This window comes from Carettochelys insculpta, chromosome 4 (assembly GCF_033958435.1).
Source record: "Carettochelys insculpta isolate YL-2023 chromosome 4, ASM3395843v1, whole genome shotgun sequence".
Classification (NCBI taxonomy): domain Eukaryota; kingdom Metazoa; phylum Chordata; order Testudines; family Carettochelyidae; genus Carettochelys; species Carettochelys insculpta.
In genome coordinates, this window is record NC_134140.1 from 70,204,285 (window position 1) to 70,226,473 (window position 22,189).

Here is a 22,189-nt window from a genome sequence, read left to right on the forward strand (position 1 = left end):
GAGGATAAGCAGCCCCATCTCAGCGGAGGAGGAGTCCCCCTCCTCCTTCTCCTACTGCTGCGATGCCCCGGGGGTGGGCTCCAGGGGGGGCCCCCGGGGTACTGGGCTTACTTCCAGGGCGGACTCCGGCTCCGGGGCCTGCTGGGGCTCCTCAGCCGAGGTGTCAAGAGTGGCCGGAGGGGAGGAGGTGTGCCGGGGGCCCAGGATGTCCCTGAGCTCCCTGTAAAAGGGGCAAGTGACGGGGGCGGCCCCAGATCGGCCAGCTGCATCCCAGGCCCGGGCGTCACCCTACCGCAGCTCTTTGACTTTACTCGGGACATGGTCCAGAGTGCGGGCAGGGTGACCCCGGGTGGCCAGGCCCTCGGCCAGCCAAGCGAATGCATCCGCGTTCCGCCTCTTGCTCCCCATTACCTGGAGCACCTCCTCCTCGCTCCAGAGCCCCAGCAGGTCCCGAAGCTCGGCCTCCGTCCAGGAGGGTCCCCTGCTGCCACTTGCCGGCCTGGCTGCCCTGGCTTCCGTGGCTCCCCTTTGGGGGGGATCCCCTGGGGGCGCTGGGGGGGCTGCCGGGCAGCCATTGGTGCGCTGGGGGGTTCTTGGGGCTGCTGAAAAGCGTGCAGGCTGGCCACGTGTTATTGCTGCTGCCTGCACGCGCTCTCAGCTTCCTGCACAGAAAGGGAGGGGGCGGGGACCTTTAAGGGGCCGCTCCACGCGGCCACCATTGAGCTGAGGGGCTGTAGAGAGCGTCTCTCAACCCCTCAGCTGATGGCCGCCATGGAGGACCCCGCAATTTCGATGTTGCGGGACGTGTAACAACTACACGGTCCCTACTTCGACGTTGAACGTCGAAGTAGGGTGCTATTCCTATTCCCTCATGGGGTTAGCGGCTTCGACGTCTCGTCGCTTAACATCGATGTTAACATCGAAATAGCGCCCTACACGTGTAGCCATGACGGGCGCTATTTCGAAGTTAGTGCCGCTACTTCGAAGTAGCGTGCACGTATAGACACGGCTTCTGTGGCATGTGAAACGAGGTGCTGATCCAGATTGTCATTGTGGAGCTGGCGCCATGATACAGCACCAGATTCCTGGCACCAGTTGTGTTTATGCTGTAGCTGGCCCTGCACATCATTGCATTCTTCCAGGTGTCAGTCTTTGGCAACTTCTTCATGACACTGACTCCCAGCAGTGTGTGTGTTGCTTGCCATTGGTCAGTGCTGTTGGGTTTGACAGTCTCAGAGGCAGACTGCATGTGTTCCAGACATAGTTGACTTCACTACCACAAGCATAGTGGTAGTGACCAGTGGGTGTATCATCAAGCCTCCTACAGGTTTGTGGCCATGCAAAGGGGTAGAGAGACATCTGTTGTGCCTTCCAAGGGATGTACATTTCTTTTTCCCTCATTCTCAACAGCTGTTATCAAGAAGGAGCACCAAGAGGAACAAGCACCAGCCCGTAAGGTCAAGGGCATTAAGCATATAAACTTTTTCTAGGAGTAAGGCATATGCAGCTGTCGGCCTTCAGGTGAGGATAGCCAATCAACAGGCTATCTAATTTCAACTCAAGGGACACAGTGTCCAATTCAAAAAGTTGGTTTCCCCAGACGTGAGAGCAGAATTCTTTGCCGTAGGAGACGAGGGCAAGGCTGTCGCCGGAACCTTGCTGTAGGCTTTCTAGGATTCGGCCATGCTGGCCATCTGCTTAGAGGTGGTCCTGAGACATTCTGCCTAACTCCAAGCATCCATTAAAGTACTGCAGACGCTGCAGCTCTTGCTTTTTGAAGGAGTTAAGTCTGTTCTCTGTCCTCCCCACCACTCCCTTGCTCAAGGAGTTGGATTGCTGTGAAGTCCCTGACTATACATTCACCACCTAAGCAGAGGAAATCCGTCAGGTCCCAGCCTCAACATCAGCCAACACAATACCCACCTCACCCCAAACAGGACTCATTCCATCGTAGCGGCATTAAAAATAGGCAAAGATCTTTCAAACCCCTTCAGGCCAGGGACCAAACAAAGATTTTGAAGGTACACATGAGGATGATGTACTTGGATTCAACCCCATGTTTTCTGAACAATTTCTATCCTGTTTTTAACCTGCATAGTCCCATGTAACGTTGTACTGCAGACTACTTCACGTGGTAGAGGCGGAAGTATTTTCTGTAAGTCTGTGCCTCCTCTCCCTTCCATCCCTGTTCCTTGTTGCACTTCAGGATCCCTTCTCGTGAGCAACTCAAGGAGGTGCAGTTATTGCCCCTTGACAGGAGGCAGTGGAAGAGGTTCCTCAAGAACTAAGGGGTAAGGGATTCTACTGTACACTTGATACTTTATCTCCAAGGCAAAGGGGGCTTCTCAGTCCCATGTTAGATCTGTGGGGCTCTCCCAGTTTGTGGTCAAGCTCATATTGTTCATGGTTGCCCTAAGCACCATTCAGCCCTTCTGTAGATTCAGGCAACTTGTACTCTGCCCTCAGTGTGAAAGATGCGTATGTTCACATTACCATTTGACACTCAGGTTTTTGGTCAGTCCCAACCTTACGAGTTCATGGTGCTCCCTTTCAGCCTACCAGGAGCCCCGCTCCCCACATTCATGAAGTGCATGTTGATGGTGACAGCCTTTCTCCGCAAAAGACCCATTCAGCTGTCTGCATGCCTGGATGTTTTGGTTCTTCTTCGAGTGTCCCAGTGGGTGCTCCACATTAGGTGTCGGGCTCGCCCGGCGCCGCAGATCAGATCTTCCAAGCAGTGTCTGCCGGACCGCACATGCGCCGGTGCGTGCTGCTCCCTTGCGCGCTCCTGGCCATGTGCGCGATCCGGTCCCTGCCAGTTCCTCTTAACCGCCGTCTGCTGCAGACGGAATCCGACTAGGCTACGGCCAAGTTAGCGTATTCAATGGTTTTTAGCTGTTTTCTTTAAAGTTTTCAAGTTCTTAGTCTATTGTTAAGTTAGTCAGTAGATATTTTCAAAAAAAAACCAAGAAGAAACAACAAGCGGGACGGAATTCAGTCCGGTCCTAGTAACAAGCGGAGCACCAGAGGCCAGGAGCCTAGGGCCATTAGCCCTCCTGCCGTGGCAGGCTATGCGAGAGGGGGAAAGCAACACAGAGAAGGTGCTAAGTACCCCATTAACAGCTAAAAGACTCACCAACAATGTCCTCTTCAGGATTCAAGAAATGTGAGTCTTGCCGAGAGGCAATGCCAGCGTCTGATGGGCACAGTCACTGTATAAGGTGCCTTGGGGAGTCCCATGTCACGCAGAAATGCTCCTTCTGTGCAAAATTAACAGCCAGAGCAAGGAAGGACAGGGAGATGCGGCTTAAAATGCTGCTATTCGACAAGGCCCTCCAGCCAGACGTGCTGGAGCGGCCGCAGCAGGAGGGACCCTCCGGGGCCCATAAAAGGAAAGCTGCCTCCCTCACCCCATCAGCGGAAAAACAGAGGAAAGTCTCCCCAACCCGATCCCTGCCGGCAGCAACAGCGAGCGGGACGGGAGGAGCGCACAGCCCCCAGCTGCAGCAACAGCTGATCGGCGGCGGCACGGAGAGCCACGTGGAGGCGGCTCAGCCTCCGATGATCAAACAGCCGCCCCGCACCGCAGGCAGGGCGGCGGCTAAACAAGCGCCGGTACCGGCGGCACCACAGGCGGCGGCACCGCAGGCAGCGGCACCAACCCCCGGGGAACCGGCGGTGCAGAGCGCGCAGGCACGCAGCCTGCAGGCACCGGAGGATGCCGCCCACGCGGCACCGCCCAAGAGCGTGCCGAGCGCAGCGCGGACGGGGCCGAGATCCCCTGCACGTCAGGGGGCGGAGCCACCCCCTCAAGGGAGGGGGAAGGCTGCACACAAAACAAGGCACCGCAGCCCCTCTCCAGACAGGGCTGCAGAGTTGCTATTTCTCAGCCCTCCGCTCATGCTGTGGACTCCAACTAGAAGGCAGGGGTCCCCCCTAGCCTACCCAGAGCCCCTGTCTCCATTTTTACAACCAGCCTCGCCCTGGCTGGGACCACCCTCACCCTTCTTGGAGTTTGAGCCGCTGGAGTACTATCACAGATCGCTCTCTCCAGTGTCCCATGTCTCTCGACGATCTCACTCCCCCAGACGCAGGGGGTACGCACCAAGGGAGTGGTCCAGGTCACCTTCCGAAGAACAGTGCCCATGCTGCCATGGTTGTCCCTATCACGCGGGGCATAGACACCACCAGCATTCTACCAGGGAAAGATCCCCACAGACTTTGTCCGCGAGGGCAATTGCGAACGGGGACAGAGACTCAAGTATCTCAGGGGGAACTGGTTATGGAACCCCGAGATTTTCCCTCGCAAGCTCCCAGCGAGCGGATGTACCATCGCCAACAGGAACCGGAAGGGTCCAGAGAGGTGTATCCTAGTGGTTCCTCGCTCTCCTCCCCGGATGAGGCTACGGCCCCAGGGGACGTCCATCCTCCGGACGATCTCAAACAGTTTCAAGAGCTGTTTAAAAGGGTGGCCTTCACGCAAGGCATCCAGACAGCAGAGGTGCAAGAGAAACACCATAAGCTCCTCAAAAATCTGAGACCTCCGGCCTCCTCCAAAATAGCAATACCGCTTGACGAAGCAATCTTGGAGTCTGCCACTACAATATGGCAGACCCCTGCAACTATTCCGCCTGTCCACAAGAGAGCGGACAAGAAATACTTCGTGCCGGCGAAGGGCATGGAGTTCCTGTTCAGCCACCGACAACCAAATTCCTTGGTGGTAGAGTCGTCACAACAAAGATCAAAGACATCTCAATTCAAGACAGGGGGAACAGACAAAGATGCCAAGAAGCTAGAGCTGTTCGGCAGAAAGGTCTACTCCTCCTCCACACTACTGTTGCGAATGGCAAATTACGCAGCGCATCTAGCGAACCACAATTTCGACAACTACACTAGGTTAACCTCCCTCATGGACTCGCTTCCAGAGGACAAGAAACCGGTGCTCAAGGCCATCGTGCAAGAAGGCTACGCGGCCTCGAGGACGGGAGTTCAGATCGCCCTGGATGTTGCGGACGCAGCAGCACGCTCCACAGCTACGGCAGTGGTGATGCGAAGGGAGTCCTGGCTCCAGACTTCGGGTATACCGAGGGATCTGCAGGCAAAGATCGTCGATCTTCCCTTCGACACGCAGAAGCTGTTTGCTGAATCAACTGACCCGGTCCTTCATTCCAGTAAAGATTCAAGAGCCACACTTAGGACCCTGGGGATTTACACCCCTCCATACAGAAAGAAAAAGTACTACCCTCAACAAAGACGGGACCAGTACCAGCCACAGCGTCCCCAGTACCACAGGGGTTATGAGCAAGGGCGACATCAACAGCACCAGCAGTACAGAACTCCCAGGCGACGTTCCCAACAGAGCCGTCCGTCCTCGGGGCAGGGCCAAAGGCCACAAGTTTGACACACAGATCCAGGGCTGCGCCATCACTACCATCGCACAAGGTCATCCGAAGCTGTTATTCCTCCATTGCCTCCGACCATTCTACGACCAGTGGCAAAGGATCACCACAGACAAATGGGTGCTGGAGATCATAGCCACGGGGTACGCCATCCCCTTCCAGTCGCTCCCACCGCCACGACCTCCACCCAGGCCCCACCTCCAGGAGGCCTCCCACGTAGCGAGGCTCAAGCAGGAGGTAGACCATCTCATGCTCATAGGGGCAGTGGAAAGAGTGCTGGAGCAACTGCAAGGGAAAGGGTTCTACTCGAGGTACTTCCTCACGGAGAAAAAGACAGGAGGCTGGAGGCCCATCGTAGATCTTCAAGGCCTCAACCGGTACCTGCACAAGCAACGCTTTCAGATGATCACAGTCGCCTCCATCCTTACGGCACTGGATGATGGAGATTGGTTCGCAGCCCTCGACTTACAAGACGCGTATTTTCACATAACTATCCATCCGGCTCACCGACGATTCCTCCGGTTCATGGTAGGCAAAGAACATTTTCAATACAAGGTCCTACCGTTTGGCCTCTCCTCGGCCCCCAGAGTCTTCACCAAGACCTTGGCAGTGGTGTCAGCCTACCTGCACAGACAGGGGGTATTTATATTCCCGTATCTGGACGACAGCCTACTCAAAGGGGCCTCGAAGGAAGAGGTACTACGCATGATACGCGTCACAGCAGGCACGTTCTCTTAGCTCGGCCTGGTTATCAATCTGGCAAAATCAAAGTTAGACCCCACACAGGTCATAGATTTCATAGGGGCACGCATAAATTATATTACAGCGAGAGTGTATCTACCAGAGACACGCTTGTGGGCCATCGGCTCCCTCGTGCAAGTCATCACCTTCAGCCCTACGGTGCCCGTTCTGACGTGCTTACAGCTGCTGGGCCACATGGCAGCAGCGACGTTCGTAGTACAGAACGCCAGGTTACACATGCGCAGCATGCAGCAGTGGCTGGCGAGCGTATACAAACCGGCAGCACACACCGTTCACAGGGTGGTGTCGCCCACAACAGAGGTGCGCAGATCCCTGCAATGGTGGGTAAACCCCAAGAACATGCTAACAGGGGTACCCTTCCACCAACCACAAATATCGGTTTTTCTTACTACAGATGCCTCCCACATAGGGTGGGGAGCACACATGGGCGAAGAGGTGATGCAAGGACTGTGGTCCTCCATGGAACAGTCACTGCACATAAATATACTGGAGCTCAGAGCAGTGTTCAACGCCTGCAGACACTTTCGAGACCATATACAAGGCAAAGTAGTCGGGATCAGTACAGACAATACCTCCACCATGTTTTATATAAATCGGCAAGGAGGAGCTCGGTCCCGTGCCTTATGTGCGGAAGCAGTCCGGTTGTGGAACTGGTGCATCGCCAACAATATAATCTTGAAAGCCTCGTACTTACCAGGCGCTCACAATGTGAAGGCAGACCAGCTGAGCAGGTGTTTCGCACTCACGCACGAGTGGCAGATCCATCCCGATCTGCTACGACCGATTTTTCACGCATGGGGCTTTCCCCAGATAGACCTGTTTGCCACTCAACACAACAAGAAGTGCCCACGATTCTGCTCCAGGGCAGGACTGGGACGGGGGTCCCTGGGGGACGTATTCGCAATCTCCTGGAGGGGCCCCCTGCTTTACGCTTTTCCTCCCACAGTGCTGATCCACAAAGTCTTGCAGAAAGCCAGGAGGGAAGGAGCCCGAACGATCCTGATAGTCCCAATGTGGGATCGACAGCAATGGTTCCCCCTACTCCTGCGGATGTCGGACCGTCCACCGATGCCCCTTCCGGTGGCGCCGGATCTGCTCACGCAAGCCCAGGGGTCCATAGTGCATCCGCACCCCCAAGGCCTGCGACTACAAGCGTGGTTAATCCATGGCTCAGCTCCCTAGAGAGCACGTGTACGGAGGAAGTGCAACAAGTCCTAGAAAGTAGCAGGAGGACTTCCACCAGGAAGACCTACAAGCAGAAATGGACTCACTTCACGGCATGGTGTTCTACCAAACAGCTAGTCCCTCTTTCGGTGCCTATACCTGTTATATTAGAGTATTTACTGGACCTCAAGAGAGGAGGACTCTCACTATCCTCGTTAAAGGTCCACCTTGCCGCCATTTCGACGTTCAGACACAAAGAGGAAGGGCACACGGTGTTCGCCCATCCCATGGTTACCAGGTTCCCCAAAGGGTTGGTAAACCTATACCCCCCTTGGAAACCGCTTCCACCTTCGTGGAACTTGGACCTGGTGCTTAATGTGCTAACGGGACCACCGTTCGAGCCTTTAGCCACGGTTTCCCTCTGCCTCCTTACGATAAAGACGACCTTCCTTCTCGCAATCACATCAGCTCGCAGGGTGAGCGAGCTTGCGGCAGTTATGGCAGCGCTACCCTGCACTGTTTTTTCCAAGGAGGCGGTGACTCTACGGCTGCATCCAGCCTTTGTTCCTAAGGGTTCTTCAGAGTTTCATATTAACGAACCTATTATTTTACCCTCGTTTTATCCAAAGCCTCATAACTCTAACGAAGAGGCGCCCCTACACCTCCTGGACGTGAGGAGGGCGCTGGCCTCCTATATAGACAGGACCAAGCCCATCCGGAAAACGGATATACTCCTGGTCTCTCTCGCTCCCAAATCGAAAGGAGAAGGTCCCTCTTCGCAGAGAATCTCGAAGCACATCGTATCCTGCATAAAAATGTGCTACGAACTCAAGAAGACTCCTTTACTGGCCCCGCCCAGGGCTCACTCCACTAGGGCGGTGGCGGCATCAACAGCCTTTTTCAAGGGCGTTGCGCTAAAGGACATTTGCAGAGCGGCGACCTGGTCATCCTATGACACCTTCGCCAAGCACTACGCCCTTCACAGGGTATTCCAAGAGGATACCCAGCTCTCGACAGCGGTCCTCTCGGGGACACGCTGTACATGATCCGATTACCCACCTCCTATCTTGGGTTACTGCTGGGTAGTCACCTAATGTGGAGCACCCACGGGGACACTCGAAGAAGAAAGAAAGATTACTCACCGTGGTAACGGTGGTTCTTCGAGATGTGTCCCCGTGGGTGCTCCACTACCCGCCCATCCTCCCCGCTTCGGATCTCTGTTTAGTGTTTTGCAGGAGCATCCGAGGCGGTTGGTCAAGGAACTGGCAGGGACCGGATTGCGCACGTGGCCAGGAGCGCGCAAGGAAGCGGCGCGCACCGGCACATGCGCGGTTCGGCAGAAACTGCTTGGAAGATCCGATCTGCGGCGCTGGGCGAGCCCAACACCTAATGTGGAGCACCCACGGGGACACATCTTGAAGAACCACCGTTACCACGGTGAGTAACCTTTCTTTGCTGAAGCTGGGAGCAGGTGGAGTCCCAAATCCCCTTAATCATCAAGACATTTCAGTGGCATGAGTGTCTCATTGTGAACAAGTCCACAGAAGTATCTATCCAAAGGATAGAATTCATCAGGGCAGTGCTAGACTTGGTGCAAATGAAGGGCATTCTTCCAGAGTTTGAATTCCAGGCGCTGGCAAACATTGTCTCAGGAGATACCCTCGCACTATGGCCAAGGTAAACCTCAGTCTTGTAATGCAGTGGTGTGCATAATTGATGAAGCCTGAGCTCTTGTTGAATGGGCCATATTAGTTGAAGCTGGGATCTTGCCCAGCTCATAATAGGTACTGATGAAATCTGTGATCTTGAGGCAAAATGCACTGACAAAATCAGAAGCCCTGTTACTGGGTCTGTTACTGACCCTGCCACTACTGAGGATTGGCTTGATTTCCTGAAAGGCTCCATGAGCATTTTGTAGATTGCTACTGTCCTATGGACATGTAGTGTCTGAAGTTCTCTACTTATGAGCACTGCCGTGTGAGTCAAGGCGGGGCGGGGGGGTGTGTGGATGGGAGAAAACCAGCAGAAAGCTGTCCCCCCACCTGGAATTGGGACTCTATCCTGAGCAGAAGCGGGGGTACTGCGTGGCATGGGTGCTCAGAGTGGTGATAAGCAATGTTGCAAGCATCAGCAAGAGAACCTTTTCCACTTTGCCAAGTAAATGGCCTGACTGAAAGGCTTCCTGCTGCTCAGGCCACCCCTGACTGCTTTGCACTTCTGTGGGTTTAACCATGAAACTTCCAAGCCATGTATTAAAGGGACTGGAAGTCAGGGTACAGGCAAATGTGGTCCTGTATGCTCATGTCTAGCTGAAGTGGTATTGCCATTAGTAAGCAGGCCAATAATCTGTGTTTGGCAGCACAGTCTTCCAGTTAGTGATTCCTTACTGACCACTGACAGACTCAGCTGTGTGGTGTACCAGAGGCCAGCAAGATTATGCTTACCCTGTAAAGAGAGAGCATGCGCCTTGCATTTTGAAGTAGAATATCTGACAAACCATTTTCACAGGTAGGGTGCAGCAGGGTGAGTGGAACAGGACTCCCTCACACACTATGCAAGGATTTAGATGCTACAGTAGAATGTCTAAGACATGGTTTGGAATTGTTAACATTGAATTTAGACAGTTTCAGTAGGCAGAGGCAAGCCGTGCCTGGAGTGGTCTGAGTCTCAGCCTGGAATGTCTGATGACTGCAATGCGGGCAGCCGTGTGCATTACAACGGTGGGGCATAACCTGTTTTCAGTCATGACTGCCATATTTTATTGTACTTGTGACTCCCAAGTTAAACCCCATAAGTCCTATCAGGCCCAACCCCCACCCATCTGCAGATTTAACCTACCTTAAAGCATGAGCTTAGCTCTCTTCCATGGACACTGCCTTCCCCACACTGCTTCCCCTGCTGCCGCCTCTTCTGCACGGCTCCAGCAGACTAAGCCACCCCTCCTCCCACCTTTTCAGCAGGCTTCCCCTACATGCATAGTGGGCGGCCCCCTGCCCTGCTGGCTTTCTCCTCTGGGGCCCCCTGCCCTGTCGTCTGACTTCTGAAGGGCTCCAGGCTGCAGCAGACTGCTCAGTGGCTCCAGAGGCTGCCACCTCTTACACAAAAAAACCTAAATTCCGTTTAAGTGGTGAAAGCCTCTGGAGTCACAAGTAGCTCTTTAAAGAGATGGGACCCCAGGAAGACATCTGCGACCCCCCGCCCCTTGGGTACAGGAGATCTGCAGAGCAGTATCCTGGTCTTCTGTGCACCCTTTTTGTTGGTGCGGGCAAAATCGCAGGCCAAGGCCACACTGACCCCACACCAGTATACCGCTCGGATCCTCAAGAGGCCTGGGACGAGGATATGGAGGGGACGGCAGAGACCCGGCGATGAGTAGAGGTCGCCCCACCCACCTCTGGCAGGAGGCCCCGGGGGTTGTGCACTGGCCCTGTACCACTGTTAGACAGGCTGGTAGATTTTTCCCTGGCAGGCAGGAGGCTGGCTTTCAGGGAGAGGGGTGAGATGGGAAGAGGAAGGCTTGTGTAGGTGCAAACAGTTACAAAGTTCATTAACAGAACAAACAACAGGGAAAGGAGTAATGACACTTGTAACAGTAGACAATTTTTTATAAAGTAACTATATATATTAGTGATTACTGATAATGCATTGAATTGCAACAATAGTATTTCTTTAGACACTTACAATGCTATACACTAAAGAGTCCATGAAGTGACCTGTATGATGGTTTTTTATTAGGTTGGAGGCAAAAGGGAGGATTAAAGGGAAATTCAAGGAGAGAGGTATAGGTGGTTTTATATTAATATAGCTCCGGGCAGGGGAAGGTCAATTTGCTTTCCCCCTTAATGCCCTGGCTGGTTCGCTACGCCAGCCTGTTGGAGGCCTTGGGGCTTTGCCTGCCAAGGTCCTCCTCCCAGCCGAGTGAGGGGGAAGTGTAACCTCCCTGCTGGGGCTTGGAGAGTAGGGACAGGTAAGGGGGGGTAAGGTAGGATGCAGGGTTTATAGGGTAACTGGAAGGTCAAGCCTCTACCAAGATGACCCGCCTGCTCCTTAAGTATATAAACACGTCAGTTAAATAAATGCTATTGTTACCAGTCTATGACTAATCACTTAGATAATTAATTATTGCTACTAGTACCATTTACTATAACTAAATGACTAACTAATTAACTATAACTGTGAAACTATTAACACAAGTGTGCAGTTTCTAAGATGGTAGAGGAAACCTGGGCTGTTAGGCCCGGCCTTGGGGTCGAGCCCCTGGGTGTGGCCCCTCTTGGCCAGGAGGGGCGCGGTTCGATTCGCGACTTCGAACCCCCCGTTGCGGGGACCCAATGCGCAAAGTATTATGATAATATAATTTGTATAGCCTGGGCTGGGCCTCGGGCCTGTGAAAGTCTGTGTGGCCTGGGCTGGGCCTCAGGCCTATGGTAGTTCTTATCGCCTGGGCTGGGCCTCAGGCCTGTGGGAGTCCTTATAGCCTGGGCTGGGCCTCAGTCCTGTAATAGTCTGTGTAGCCTTTGCTGGGCCTCAGGCTTGTGGTGGATTTACGTGTCCAGGTGATTGCAGTCTCGTCAGGCAGGTGGGTCATGTCTGGTAGGTAGTGTCGTCACCGCAGGATGGCCGGCGGCGGGAGCGAGGGTGCCACTTTGATGGCAGGCTCTGGGCTTCAACAGCTGGGCACGCAGTACCTCACCCTAATGGTGAGGCCAGTTCGCCGCCCAGCTGATCCACCTCAGAGCCTGCTTGCTGTTTAGATGGCAGACCCTGGGTTTCAACAGGTGAGCGCGCAGTACCTCACCCTAGTGATGAGGCCAGTTCGCCGCTCGCCTGATCTACCTCAGGGCTGCTTGTTGCTCTTTTAGTGCTGAGGTAAAACTGCCAGCTGTCACCGCAGCAGGCGGGCCCTGCTGGGCGTTGCTGGTGTTGACTCAGGAGCCCTTCGCAAAGTCTTCTCAAGCTGGAGCTCTTCGCAAAGTCTTCGCTCTTTTGTGAGGCAGCTAGCCTAGGGGCTGGTGGACGCCTGAAGGGCCAGCACCTCCCCGTACAGGTAGCAGAGTCATATCCGCGCCAAGGGCCGGCGAGCACTGTGCTGCGCCACCTTATATCCTATGATCTCATGCATGATTCATGAGGCTATTTACACGCGAGCATTCTGAGGGCCTGCTTTCAAACAGGTCCTCTGGGCTGTGGAAACTTCTAGAAGCTTTCCACCTGTGCCCAATCAGGTGCCTGGATTTTAAACCCCAGGTCATGAGTTGTTTATGAGTTCAGGGTTACCGGGGAAACCAACTGACTCAGAATGACCGTTACAGGGGGCTGCTAAATGGCAGCCTATGTGATTTTAGATTCTACCTGTACCTGTAGTGATGTTTAATGGCCAAAGGCTTGTTTCCCCTGACCCACGGGGGCGATAATGCCCGAGGGATGAAAAATCCGTGACACTTTTAACACAATGTGCCATCATCAGTAAGCAGGCCAGAGACATGCAACTTTTGTCAGAATGGTGTTCCAATTGGTGATTCCTTAAATCTGACTCCACCTCCTGGGAGGGTGGGGGGGTGAAAATCTTTTGTGAGTCACCTGAGTAGAATCCAGGTGAACAAGTTATGAAGAAAAAATGATTATTCTTCTTGGTTTTTTTTCAAGATGTGGCACTCACGTCCATTCAAATATCTACCCACCATCCCTCCCCTCTCTTGGCGTACCCCTAAAGGTGCCACTCTAGGGAGTGCCACAGTTGACTCATGGGGGCTGCTAAGAAAAACGTTTCCTATGTCTGTGCATATGACGTATGCACATGCCTGAGTGGCATGGACAAGAACAATACATCTCAAAGAGCAATAGTTACAAGAAGGTGAGGAATGGTATTTTACAGTTCCTGTGCTTTTCCTGGTTGTATCCTTCAAGTGCGTGAGGATATATGCATCTACCATACAAATAATTTCCTGTTAGCCGGGGGAAAGGAAGTTACATTTTCATGGAATCGTTTCTGTTTTGACTCCTCTTGTAGTGTGTATTTGTCTTATGTACTTGAGTTGGAAATGCATTAGGGCCATGTCTGCCCCTTGTTTGTCTTCACTAACCACAGACCTAGATGCAGGAATCTACCTACGTGGGGAAATTAAACTGTTTTTGCTCAGACTGAAATATGTGAATTAATAGCTGAGAAGAAGCTGAATAGCAGAAGTAAATATAGAATTACTGGAAGCTATTTTAACTGCAGTCTCTCGAATTCACCTTATAGTTTGTTAGGAAGATGTTGGATTCTAAAGACTTGTGGGAGGGGAACTGTATCAGTTAGGAAGTGGTAGAGGGCAGTGGTGAAATATTACTATGTTGTGTTTCTTCCAGTCTTTGTCATCCAAAATGATTCTTTGTGGGAGACTACTGAAGGTACTGCAGATAAAAATCTGTCATTATAGATAGTTAAGTAGTCTCTTAAAATTTGCAAAGAATAGGGGCATAGGTTTTCTGACATGTGGGAGGATGTATCTTAGGGGTCAAAGAGTTGCCTAGCATAGTTCTTTGAGAACAACAAGAAGTCCTTTGGCACCTTATAGACTAACAGATATTTTGGTGCATGAGCTTTTGTGGTCAAAGAAGTGGATCTTCACCCACAAAAGCTTATGCTCCAAAATATCTGTTAGTCTATAAGATGCCACAGGACTTCTTCTTGTTCTCTAAGATACAGACTAACATGGCTACCTCTCTGATACTAGCATAGTTCTGTTTCAAACCACTATATTTAGAACAATAGCAGAGGGCTTTGAGTGGCTGTGTAACAGAAATGAGTTAATACCATTCTCCCTTATAATTGTACTTTGGCAGAGTTGTTCTTTGCTCCATTTATGTGAGGGGAAAATGACGGAGTGAAAATGAACTTGTTCAGATATTAGACTAGGACTCTGGAGATATGGGTTCGATGCCCACCACTGCCACGCTTTATGTGGGGAGAGGGATAGCTCATTGGTTTTGAGCATTGGCCTGCTAAACCAAGGGTTGTGAGCTCAATCCTTGAGGAGGCCACTTAGGGATTGGGGCAGATAGATGCCAGGGATGGTGCTTGGTCCTGCCAAGAGGGCAGGGGACTGGACTAGAATCATAGAACACTAGGACTGGAAGGGACCTAGAGAGGCCATCGAGTCCAGCCCCCCTACCCCAATGGCAGGACCAAGTACTATCTAAACTATCCCTGATAGACATCTATCTAACCTGTTCTTAAATATCTCCAGCGATGGAGATTCCACAACCTCTCTTGGCAATTTATTCCACTGTTTGACCGCCCTGACAGTTAGGAACTTTTTCCTAATGTCCAACCTAAACCTCCCTTGCTGCAGTTTAAGCCCGTTGCCTCTTGTTCTATCCTCAGAGGCCAAGAAGAACAAGTTTTCTCCTTCCTCCTTATGATTCCCTTTTAGATACCTGAAAACCGCTATGATGTCTCCCCTCAATCTTCTCTTTTCCAAACTAAACAAGCCCAATTCTTTCAACCTTTTCTCATAGGTCACATTCTCTAGACCTTTAATCATTCTTGTCGCTCTTCTCTGGACCCTCTCTAGTTTCTCCACATCTTTTTTGAACTGCGGTGCCCAGAACTGGACACACTACTCCAGCTGAGGCCTAACCAGCGTAGAGTAGAGCGGAAGAATGACTTCTCGTGTCTTGTTCACAACACAGCTGTTAATGCATCCCAGAATCATGTTTGCTTTTTTTGCAACAGCATCACACTGTTGACTCATATTAAGCTTGTGGTCCACTATAATCCCTAGATCCCTTTCTGCTGTAGTCATTCCTAGACAGTCTCTCCTCATTCTGTATGTGTGAAACTGACTGTTCCTTCCCAAGTGGAGCACTTTGCATTTGTCCTTATTTAACTTCATCCTGTTTTCCTCAGACCATTTCTCCAATTTATCCAGATGATTTTGAATTATGACCCTATCCTCCAAAGCAGTCGCAACCCCTCCCAACTTGGTATCATCTGCAAACTTAATAAGCGTACTTTCTATGCCAATATCTAAATCATTGATGAAGACATTGAACAGAACCGGTCCTAACACAGACCCCTGCGGAACCCCACTTTTTATCCTTTTCCAGCAGGATTGAGAACCATTAAGAACTACTCTCTGGGTATGGTTATCCAGCCAGTTATGCACCTACCTTATAGTAGCCTCATCTAAATTGTATTTGCCTGTTTTTTTGATAAGAATAGCATGAGACCACATCAAATGCTTTACTAAAGTCTAGATAGACCACATCTACCGCTTCTCCCCTATCCATAAGGCTCGTTATCCTATCAAAGAAAGCTATCAGATTAGTTTGACAAGATTTATTCTTTACAAATCCATGCTGGCTGTTTCCTATTACCTTACCACCTTCCAAGTGCTTGCAGAGGAGTTCTTTAATTACCTGCTCCATTACCTTTCCTGGCACTGAAGTTAAGCTGACTGGCCTGTAGTTTCCTGGGTTGTTATTATTTCCATTTTTATAGATGGGCACTATATTTGCCCTTTTCCAGTCTTCTGGAAGCTAGATGACCTCCAGAAGTCCCTTCTAGTTCTAGGAGATGTGTATCTCCAATTATATCTAAGAGTTGACCCACACAATTTTAACAGCATATTTAGTTACATCCAGCCCTTTCAGTCTGATTAGATCATATACAGCAGAAACTACAAAATCTTGTCCATCTGAGCCTTGGCTATCTACTCTGCCCCCTCCCTCCAATCACACTTGCAGTGGAAATATTTCTGGCTTAGTTATACTACTACAGAAATAGAGGGTGAGCTCACTAGTAAAGTCTGGACCTTCACCAGTGTTTTATATATAGCACTGAAGTAATTTTATTTCCTAGAGTCACTGCTTCCAAGTTTAGTGTCTTGCTCTTCTTTCGGTGTATAGATCATTTCCCTGCTGATACTGATGCCTCTCATTGTGGACTTTGAGTGTGGACTTGACAGGCTTATTTTAAGCCCCTCCCCCCAATCTTTTATTGGGCGCATAGTTCAATCAGTTTATTCTGTTTTTGCACGTTGCCTTTCAGTAATCCTTACATTATCCAAATTCCACATTATCAACTCAAAAAAGGGGTGTACTGTAAGAGATTGTGAACTTGTTGGGGCAAGGAGCATATCCTCTTCTTTCTATTGAACCATGACTAAGTTACATGATAAACAGCAGAAGGGTCTAGAGGGAAAATTTTTTTGCCATTTTAGAACTAAATTTATGTGGACAAATCCTGCTGATCACAGCTGAAGAGTGGTCAGTAAACCATGAGAACACCGGTGCTAACTCCCCAGATTCAACTCTGGCCTGCAGAACTCCAGCTGTACGCGTGGTGGGGAGACTGGATCCAGAAGGAAAACACTGGACGATTGAGTTACAGTAGATTCTTTCATATCCAGCATTCTATTATCTAGAACTCGCAAATAACCAGCATTTTAACCATAAGTAAATTTTAGTTACATTTTTCCATAAGTACAGTGTAGTGAAAGTAAATACAAATAAAAGTTTACAGTGTATAATACTACTACTGTTGCTGGTAAATGAAGTACTCTGCATACATTTGCGTTTGTTTCTTAAGATCTAATTTTGTTTTTCTTTAGTGTTATGCATTGCTAGGTGTAATTCTCTGTTATCCAGCATATTTGAATATCTGGCAACCGTCCAGTCCCAGGGCTGCTGGATATGAAAGCGTTTACTGTGGTTTGATTAGACGACTGCCTCACCTAAGGAGGGGAAGGGATACACAGAAGCAATATAGCCTACTATGACATAGGCTGCGTTGGTGGTAGTGGAGCTGATCCTCTAATGCATCAGTGGAAAGTCTATGCTCTCGTGAAGCACTGGGAAGAAAGACTGTGTACTTGAACTGGAAGTAGCGATAAGGCCTGTAATTTGAAAATACGGAGGTGTTGATTACACTACAGAGTGCAGAAATTTTTTTTTAAAGGTAGTATGTCTGGGTGTTCCCAAACTGTAGAGTGTGGTTCACCTTTTGACTCTCACAGCTGTGAAATATCATGGATGTTTATCATGGATGTTTGTTTCCAGCTGTTCAAAAGTAGCTGAAGCTCCTATAGAGCATATGCAAACAACTGCTGTTGGTACCACCAGGTTTTGGTAATGGAGAAAGGGACTGGAGCGGGTCTGCAAGACATTGGCTACATGTACATGAGCAGCTTTTCCTGGTAAAACGGGGCTTTTGTTGGGGAAGAAACCTGTAGAGGGGCTAAATGCAAAATATGCTTTGTCAGCAAAATCCAGCACATCTATCAACCTTGCCCTGTTCTGGTGCAGTGCCTCTCTCAACAGTGTTCTGTTGACAAAACAGCCATATGGATACTCTGGGGCACTTTTTGTTGACAGACAGGCCTTCTGGTTCACTGGGCAGCCCTTTCTTGTAGAGCTTCTGGTCAGCTGTTCTGTCGAAAGAGGGACGGGAAGGCTGGCTGCGGTCGACAGAGCAGGTTGCTCTTTCCATCTGCCTTTGTGTGTAGATGCGATTTGTCGATAGAGGTCCTGCCAGGAAATCTCTTGTGACAATGACATCTGTTGACAGAGGCTTCCCGTTTAGACATGGCCTTTGTGTTAAGATGCAGTCAGTAGGTTTGAAGGGGGGGGGGACCTATGCAGTCTATGTAAAATGGGTGGATTCAGCCACCTAATTCCTATTAAAGGGAGGCTTCCTTCTCTCCCAGCAGCTCTTTGACATTTTACTACATCAGATGGCTGCATCCAGTGTTGAATTGCTTTGTAAGTTGTGCTTGAATGGAATGGGTTTACAATATACTTCAAAACTTTAGTTACAGAGGACTTTGAGACAGCAGAGAACCTTTTGCTTTAAAGTGACTAGTTATAGTATCCATTATACTTAGTCACATATCTGAGGCTCAGTTGGCTAAGAAATGTGTATTTCCCTACATGAAATGGCCTTGATGAGGCAGAGAACTTCACATCAGTTTGTATCATCTTGGCAAGTAGCTGTTTCTCCCTGATTTCTTTTTTTCTGCATTGGTTAAACCCAGAACATTCTAAATGTTACAGCCCAGACAAGTTTTTATTGTTTTTAAATGGACTTGTTTTTTGATTAAATACTTACTTTACTATTTGCGGAGGCTATGTGTAAAAGTCAAGTGTAGACATTTTGTCTGTGCTTCTGTTTGAGAACTAAAATGTTTAGTATACTATTGAAAACACACCAATAACAAACTATGGGAACAAGCTGTTTTTATAAAATAAGTACGTTAGTTCTCAAAAGCCATATCAGATTTACTGTGCCAAATACTGATACTGGTATCCATGATGGCATAAAAAACACTTGTATGAAGACTCGCGTTTTGTTTTGCTGAGTGAGTGGCTGTGGCGTTACCTGTACAGAACTCTTCCTAAATATATAAATCCAGACCAAGTAGTTAATTTAGAGTTTTATAGAATACTTTGTCTGCATGGAGGGCAAAGTGTTAACTTACAAGTTAGTACGTACAACTTTTGTTTTCGTTCTTGAATTTAGTGTTCTGCAATTTAGAGTGAGGATTATTATTTTTTTTTTTTTTGTATAAAGCCTGTTTTTGCACTAAGGTAATGGTATGTTTAAGACTGTTAAATATCACATTAACGCGTAAACTGTGCTAAATATGTCAGGTATTTAGAAAGTGTGGTTCTTTGCCAAACACTTGTGTACCTAAGTTTTTCCTAATAATAGAAACATCATAATGAACTGATCTTAATCACAAGATGGCCTCTGTCACAATTCCAGGTTTTCTTCTGTTGGGTAAGTATCATGTTTTGGGTATTGCAGAAAATTCAAATGCAACAATGCTTGCAGGATGGATGGAGATACATGTTGAATATAAGCATCAGAGGATAGCTGTGTTAGTCTTTATCCACAAAAACAAGTAGTCATCCTGTGGCACTTTACAGACTAACAGATACATTCGAGCATAAGCTTTCATAGGCTACAATGTGCCACAGGACTTCTCGTTGTTTTTATAATGAATATATTATTGCACTATAATAAAAGGGTCCTTCTCCTCTCCTGGCTTAATTCTGTGAAGGTTGTTGCTTAAACCAATTCTGACCTTTCTTAGAAACCTCATGTAATCTCTGTTTCTAGCTCACAACCCTATTCTTGCCTGAATATCTCATTATCTTATAAATTAATAATTTAGAAAGGTATTTGGATACCTTTCTAGAAATAGCTTTGACTGCTTTCCCCAGAAAATGACAATTTTCTGTTTGTGTAATATTTATTGATGCTAAACCCACATTGTCAGCACAACAGTCCAAAGTAATGATAGCACTTTTTTTTATAAATACAAGTAAAGGTGTCAAAATAATGCTAATTAAGCTAAACAAACAGTAAATTAGCATGTCACAGTCAAGAAAAACTTGGCAAATAAGACATAGTTTTATCTAAAATACAGGTAGAATATTTCCATATGACAGACTGCATGATACTAATTTATATAAGCAGTGCTTTTAACTGTGGTTATAGCCTGCACCAATCTGCATTACTAGCTTCTGTGCTAATGTTTAATCACTAAGAAAAAAAAAATAACCAAACCAAAAACTTGGTTTGTGTACTTATAAAGAAGCATGAAGCAATATATGTATAGCAGTAATTCAAAATATATGGTAGTACACAAACTAATAACTGGACTTGAATTACTGAGCTGAGATACAATTTCAATACTTTTTATTATAAATAATGAGGCAATACCACATATGAGCTTCATAAGGAATACAGCATGTGCCTTTTATATCAAAGTACTCTCGTACCATCAGTACCGCATTCCCCCCCCCCCCGTAGGCCCAATTAAAATTCTTCTGCCCCCCCCCAACTAAATTTTATTGGTTCAGAAGTTAAAACTGCCTACTACAGTAGACTAGGTAGAGACCAGTTTGATATGGAATCACTTTGCATTCTGAAAGTAGTCTTTGTTCTAAAGTCTTCACTGACTGCACATAGCCCCTAGCCACAGCAAGGTGGGTTATTGTACACTGGGGAAGAGACCTAATATTTATCATCTACCAACATATCTTAAAATAAGAATAAAATAGCACATCTGTTTCTCCATCTTCAGTCTACTAGCCTACCCTCTGATATGTGCTTGCAATTTAAACTTCAATTGCAGACGCAGTCCATTTTTTCACTTGCTCTACATTCCTAAAAATCCTCACACAGATTCACAAGCTCTAAACAATCAGAAATGTCCAGTACATAAACTCCATGCTTGCTGTTAAACTTGGGAATTTTAAATGTGTGAATGGCAGGATCTGCTTAAAAAAAAACCCCACACACTAAAGTATCCATACTTCCCCCACTACCTCCCACCCTTAGCCATTTTTGCTAACCTTATATGGTAAAATTATACTGTTGGCACGTTTCTCTCTCCCAAAAGTATCCCTTACTTGGGTGATAGGATTTATAGAGTGTATTATGCCTCAACTCTCATTATTTTGACTAGGTTCAATTATTTATGCTTAAATTAGACTTGCGGTATTGTTTGTAAATAAGCCCTCCTAGCTGGTAAAACAGAAATTTTTTAAAAAAACTAAGGTGTCAGCTTTGCTGTTGTGTGATGGCAATTCTAACATTTTAAGGCAAGTATTTCTCCATTGTAGAGACAAGGTATTTGCTTTTTTTTTTTTTTTTTTTCCTTCTCCCTTCCTATTTTATTCTTACAATATTGCACTTGTATACTGTAGCTATTATGCTGCATTGCCATTTTTGAACTGTAAAAGTATAACCATACATTTTAATTTCCTTTGATCTAAAAGTCTCACATGAATCTTCTCACACCATTAATAATGTAGCATCTACATCTTGCTTAGAAAGGTACTTTGTGACAAATACTACACTGTTTACTTCTGAAAAAATCTGGTTCTTGGTGTTTTGCCCTTTACGAAAAAGATAATTCATAAGAGTTCTTAGCAGTATAGGCATAAGGAACTGAACAGTGAATGTGATTTGTGTGCACTGTGAACATTTCTATTAATTAGCAACTTAGCCTAATTTATTAGAAATAAGAAATACATGGTTATGGTGGGGACTTTTGCATTTGAAGGTGTCTGGCTTTACATAAAGTGACAATAGAAGTATCATTGGTCAAGGCAATGGCTTTCAGTGTTTCTGCTTTGAAAGAAAATGATGGATCTGGCAGCTTAGGTCTACAGGTCGTCACTCTCTACCAAACCAGACTGCATTGTCAGATGAACTGGGTTCGCTTCAGGCTGGAATGCTGCCTTGATGTCTAGTCCTTGGTCAGAAAGTGCTGCGTATCGACTGGCAGAAGGACGCACCTTCTTTGGCTTGGTGGTTTGAGGTGGTTGTTGCCACTGAGCTACAGATTTAAAAAAAAAACAAAAACAAACCTTTACCCCTCTTAGATAACAAAATACATAGCCATTCTCCTATACTGTTCAGTTCTTTATAAACACCTTAATAAAGGACTAATTCTTTAACTTGAATGGCAGAGAATTAACAACTCTAGATGTGTTTGTTACTTTATGCGCTGATTTCTGTAACAGTCAAGCAAGCCTGTTCGTTCCTCCATGCTCATTTTCAGTGCTACTGAACCTGTTAGGTTTATATTGCACAAGAAAATTGTTTATCTTCATTTGCTTGTTTTGTTCTCCCCAGTCCCCCTGCATAAGCCTTCTGGACCCCCTCCCACTCTTGAAAGATATGAATTGTGTTACATTCCCAGTGGTTGGGTATGAAATTTGACATTGTTGCTTCCAAGATATCCAGAAAAATAACTGCATAACAGCAGCAAGATCTTCTTCTTCTGTTCTCCCTCCCCCACCTCCTGAGTTAAAATAGCAGGCTGGGGTCTAATCTTAAATGGAATTACTCCAGAGTGTGG

The 22,189-nt window shown here is 48.0% G+C and overlaps 2 protein-coding genes across 12 annotated transcripts in view; one reads left to right on the forward strand and one right to left on the reverse strand.

Moving 5' to 3' along the window:
- Positions 1 to 22,189, forward strand: part of CBR4 (carbonyl reductase 4) — a 65,123-nt gene that overhangs the window by 24,093 nt on the left and 18,841 nt on the right. The window lies entirely within an intron of this gene.
- The window catches only part of PALLD (palladin, cytoskeletal associated protein), a 357,303-nt gene continuing 356,069 nt past the window's right edge, over positions 20,956 to 22,189 (reverse strand). For 8 of the 9 annotated variants that reach the window (XM_074993049.1, XM_074993048.1, XM_074993047.1 and 5 more), the window contains one exon: positions 20,956 to 21,664. In XM_074993049.1, coding sequence (XP_074849150.1) covers positions 21,492 to 21,664 — 173 coding nt within the window. In that variant the 3' untranslated portion in view covers positions 20,956 to 21,491. The remainder of the gene's footprint in view (positions 21,665 to 22,189) is intronic. The other variant, XM_074993050.1, reaches the window with a different exon arrangement.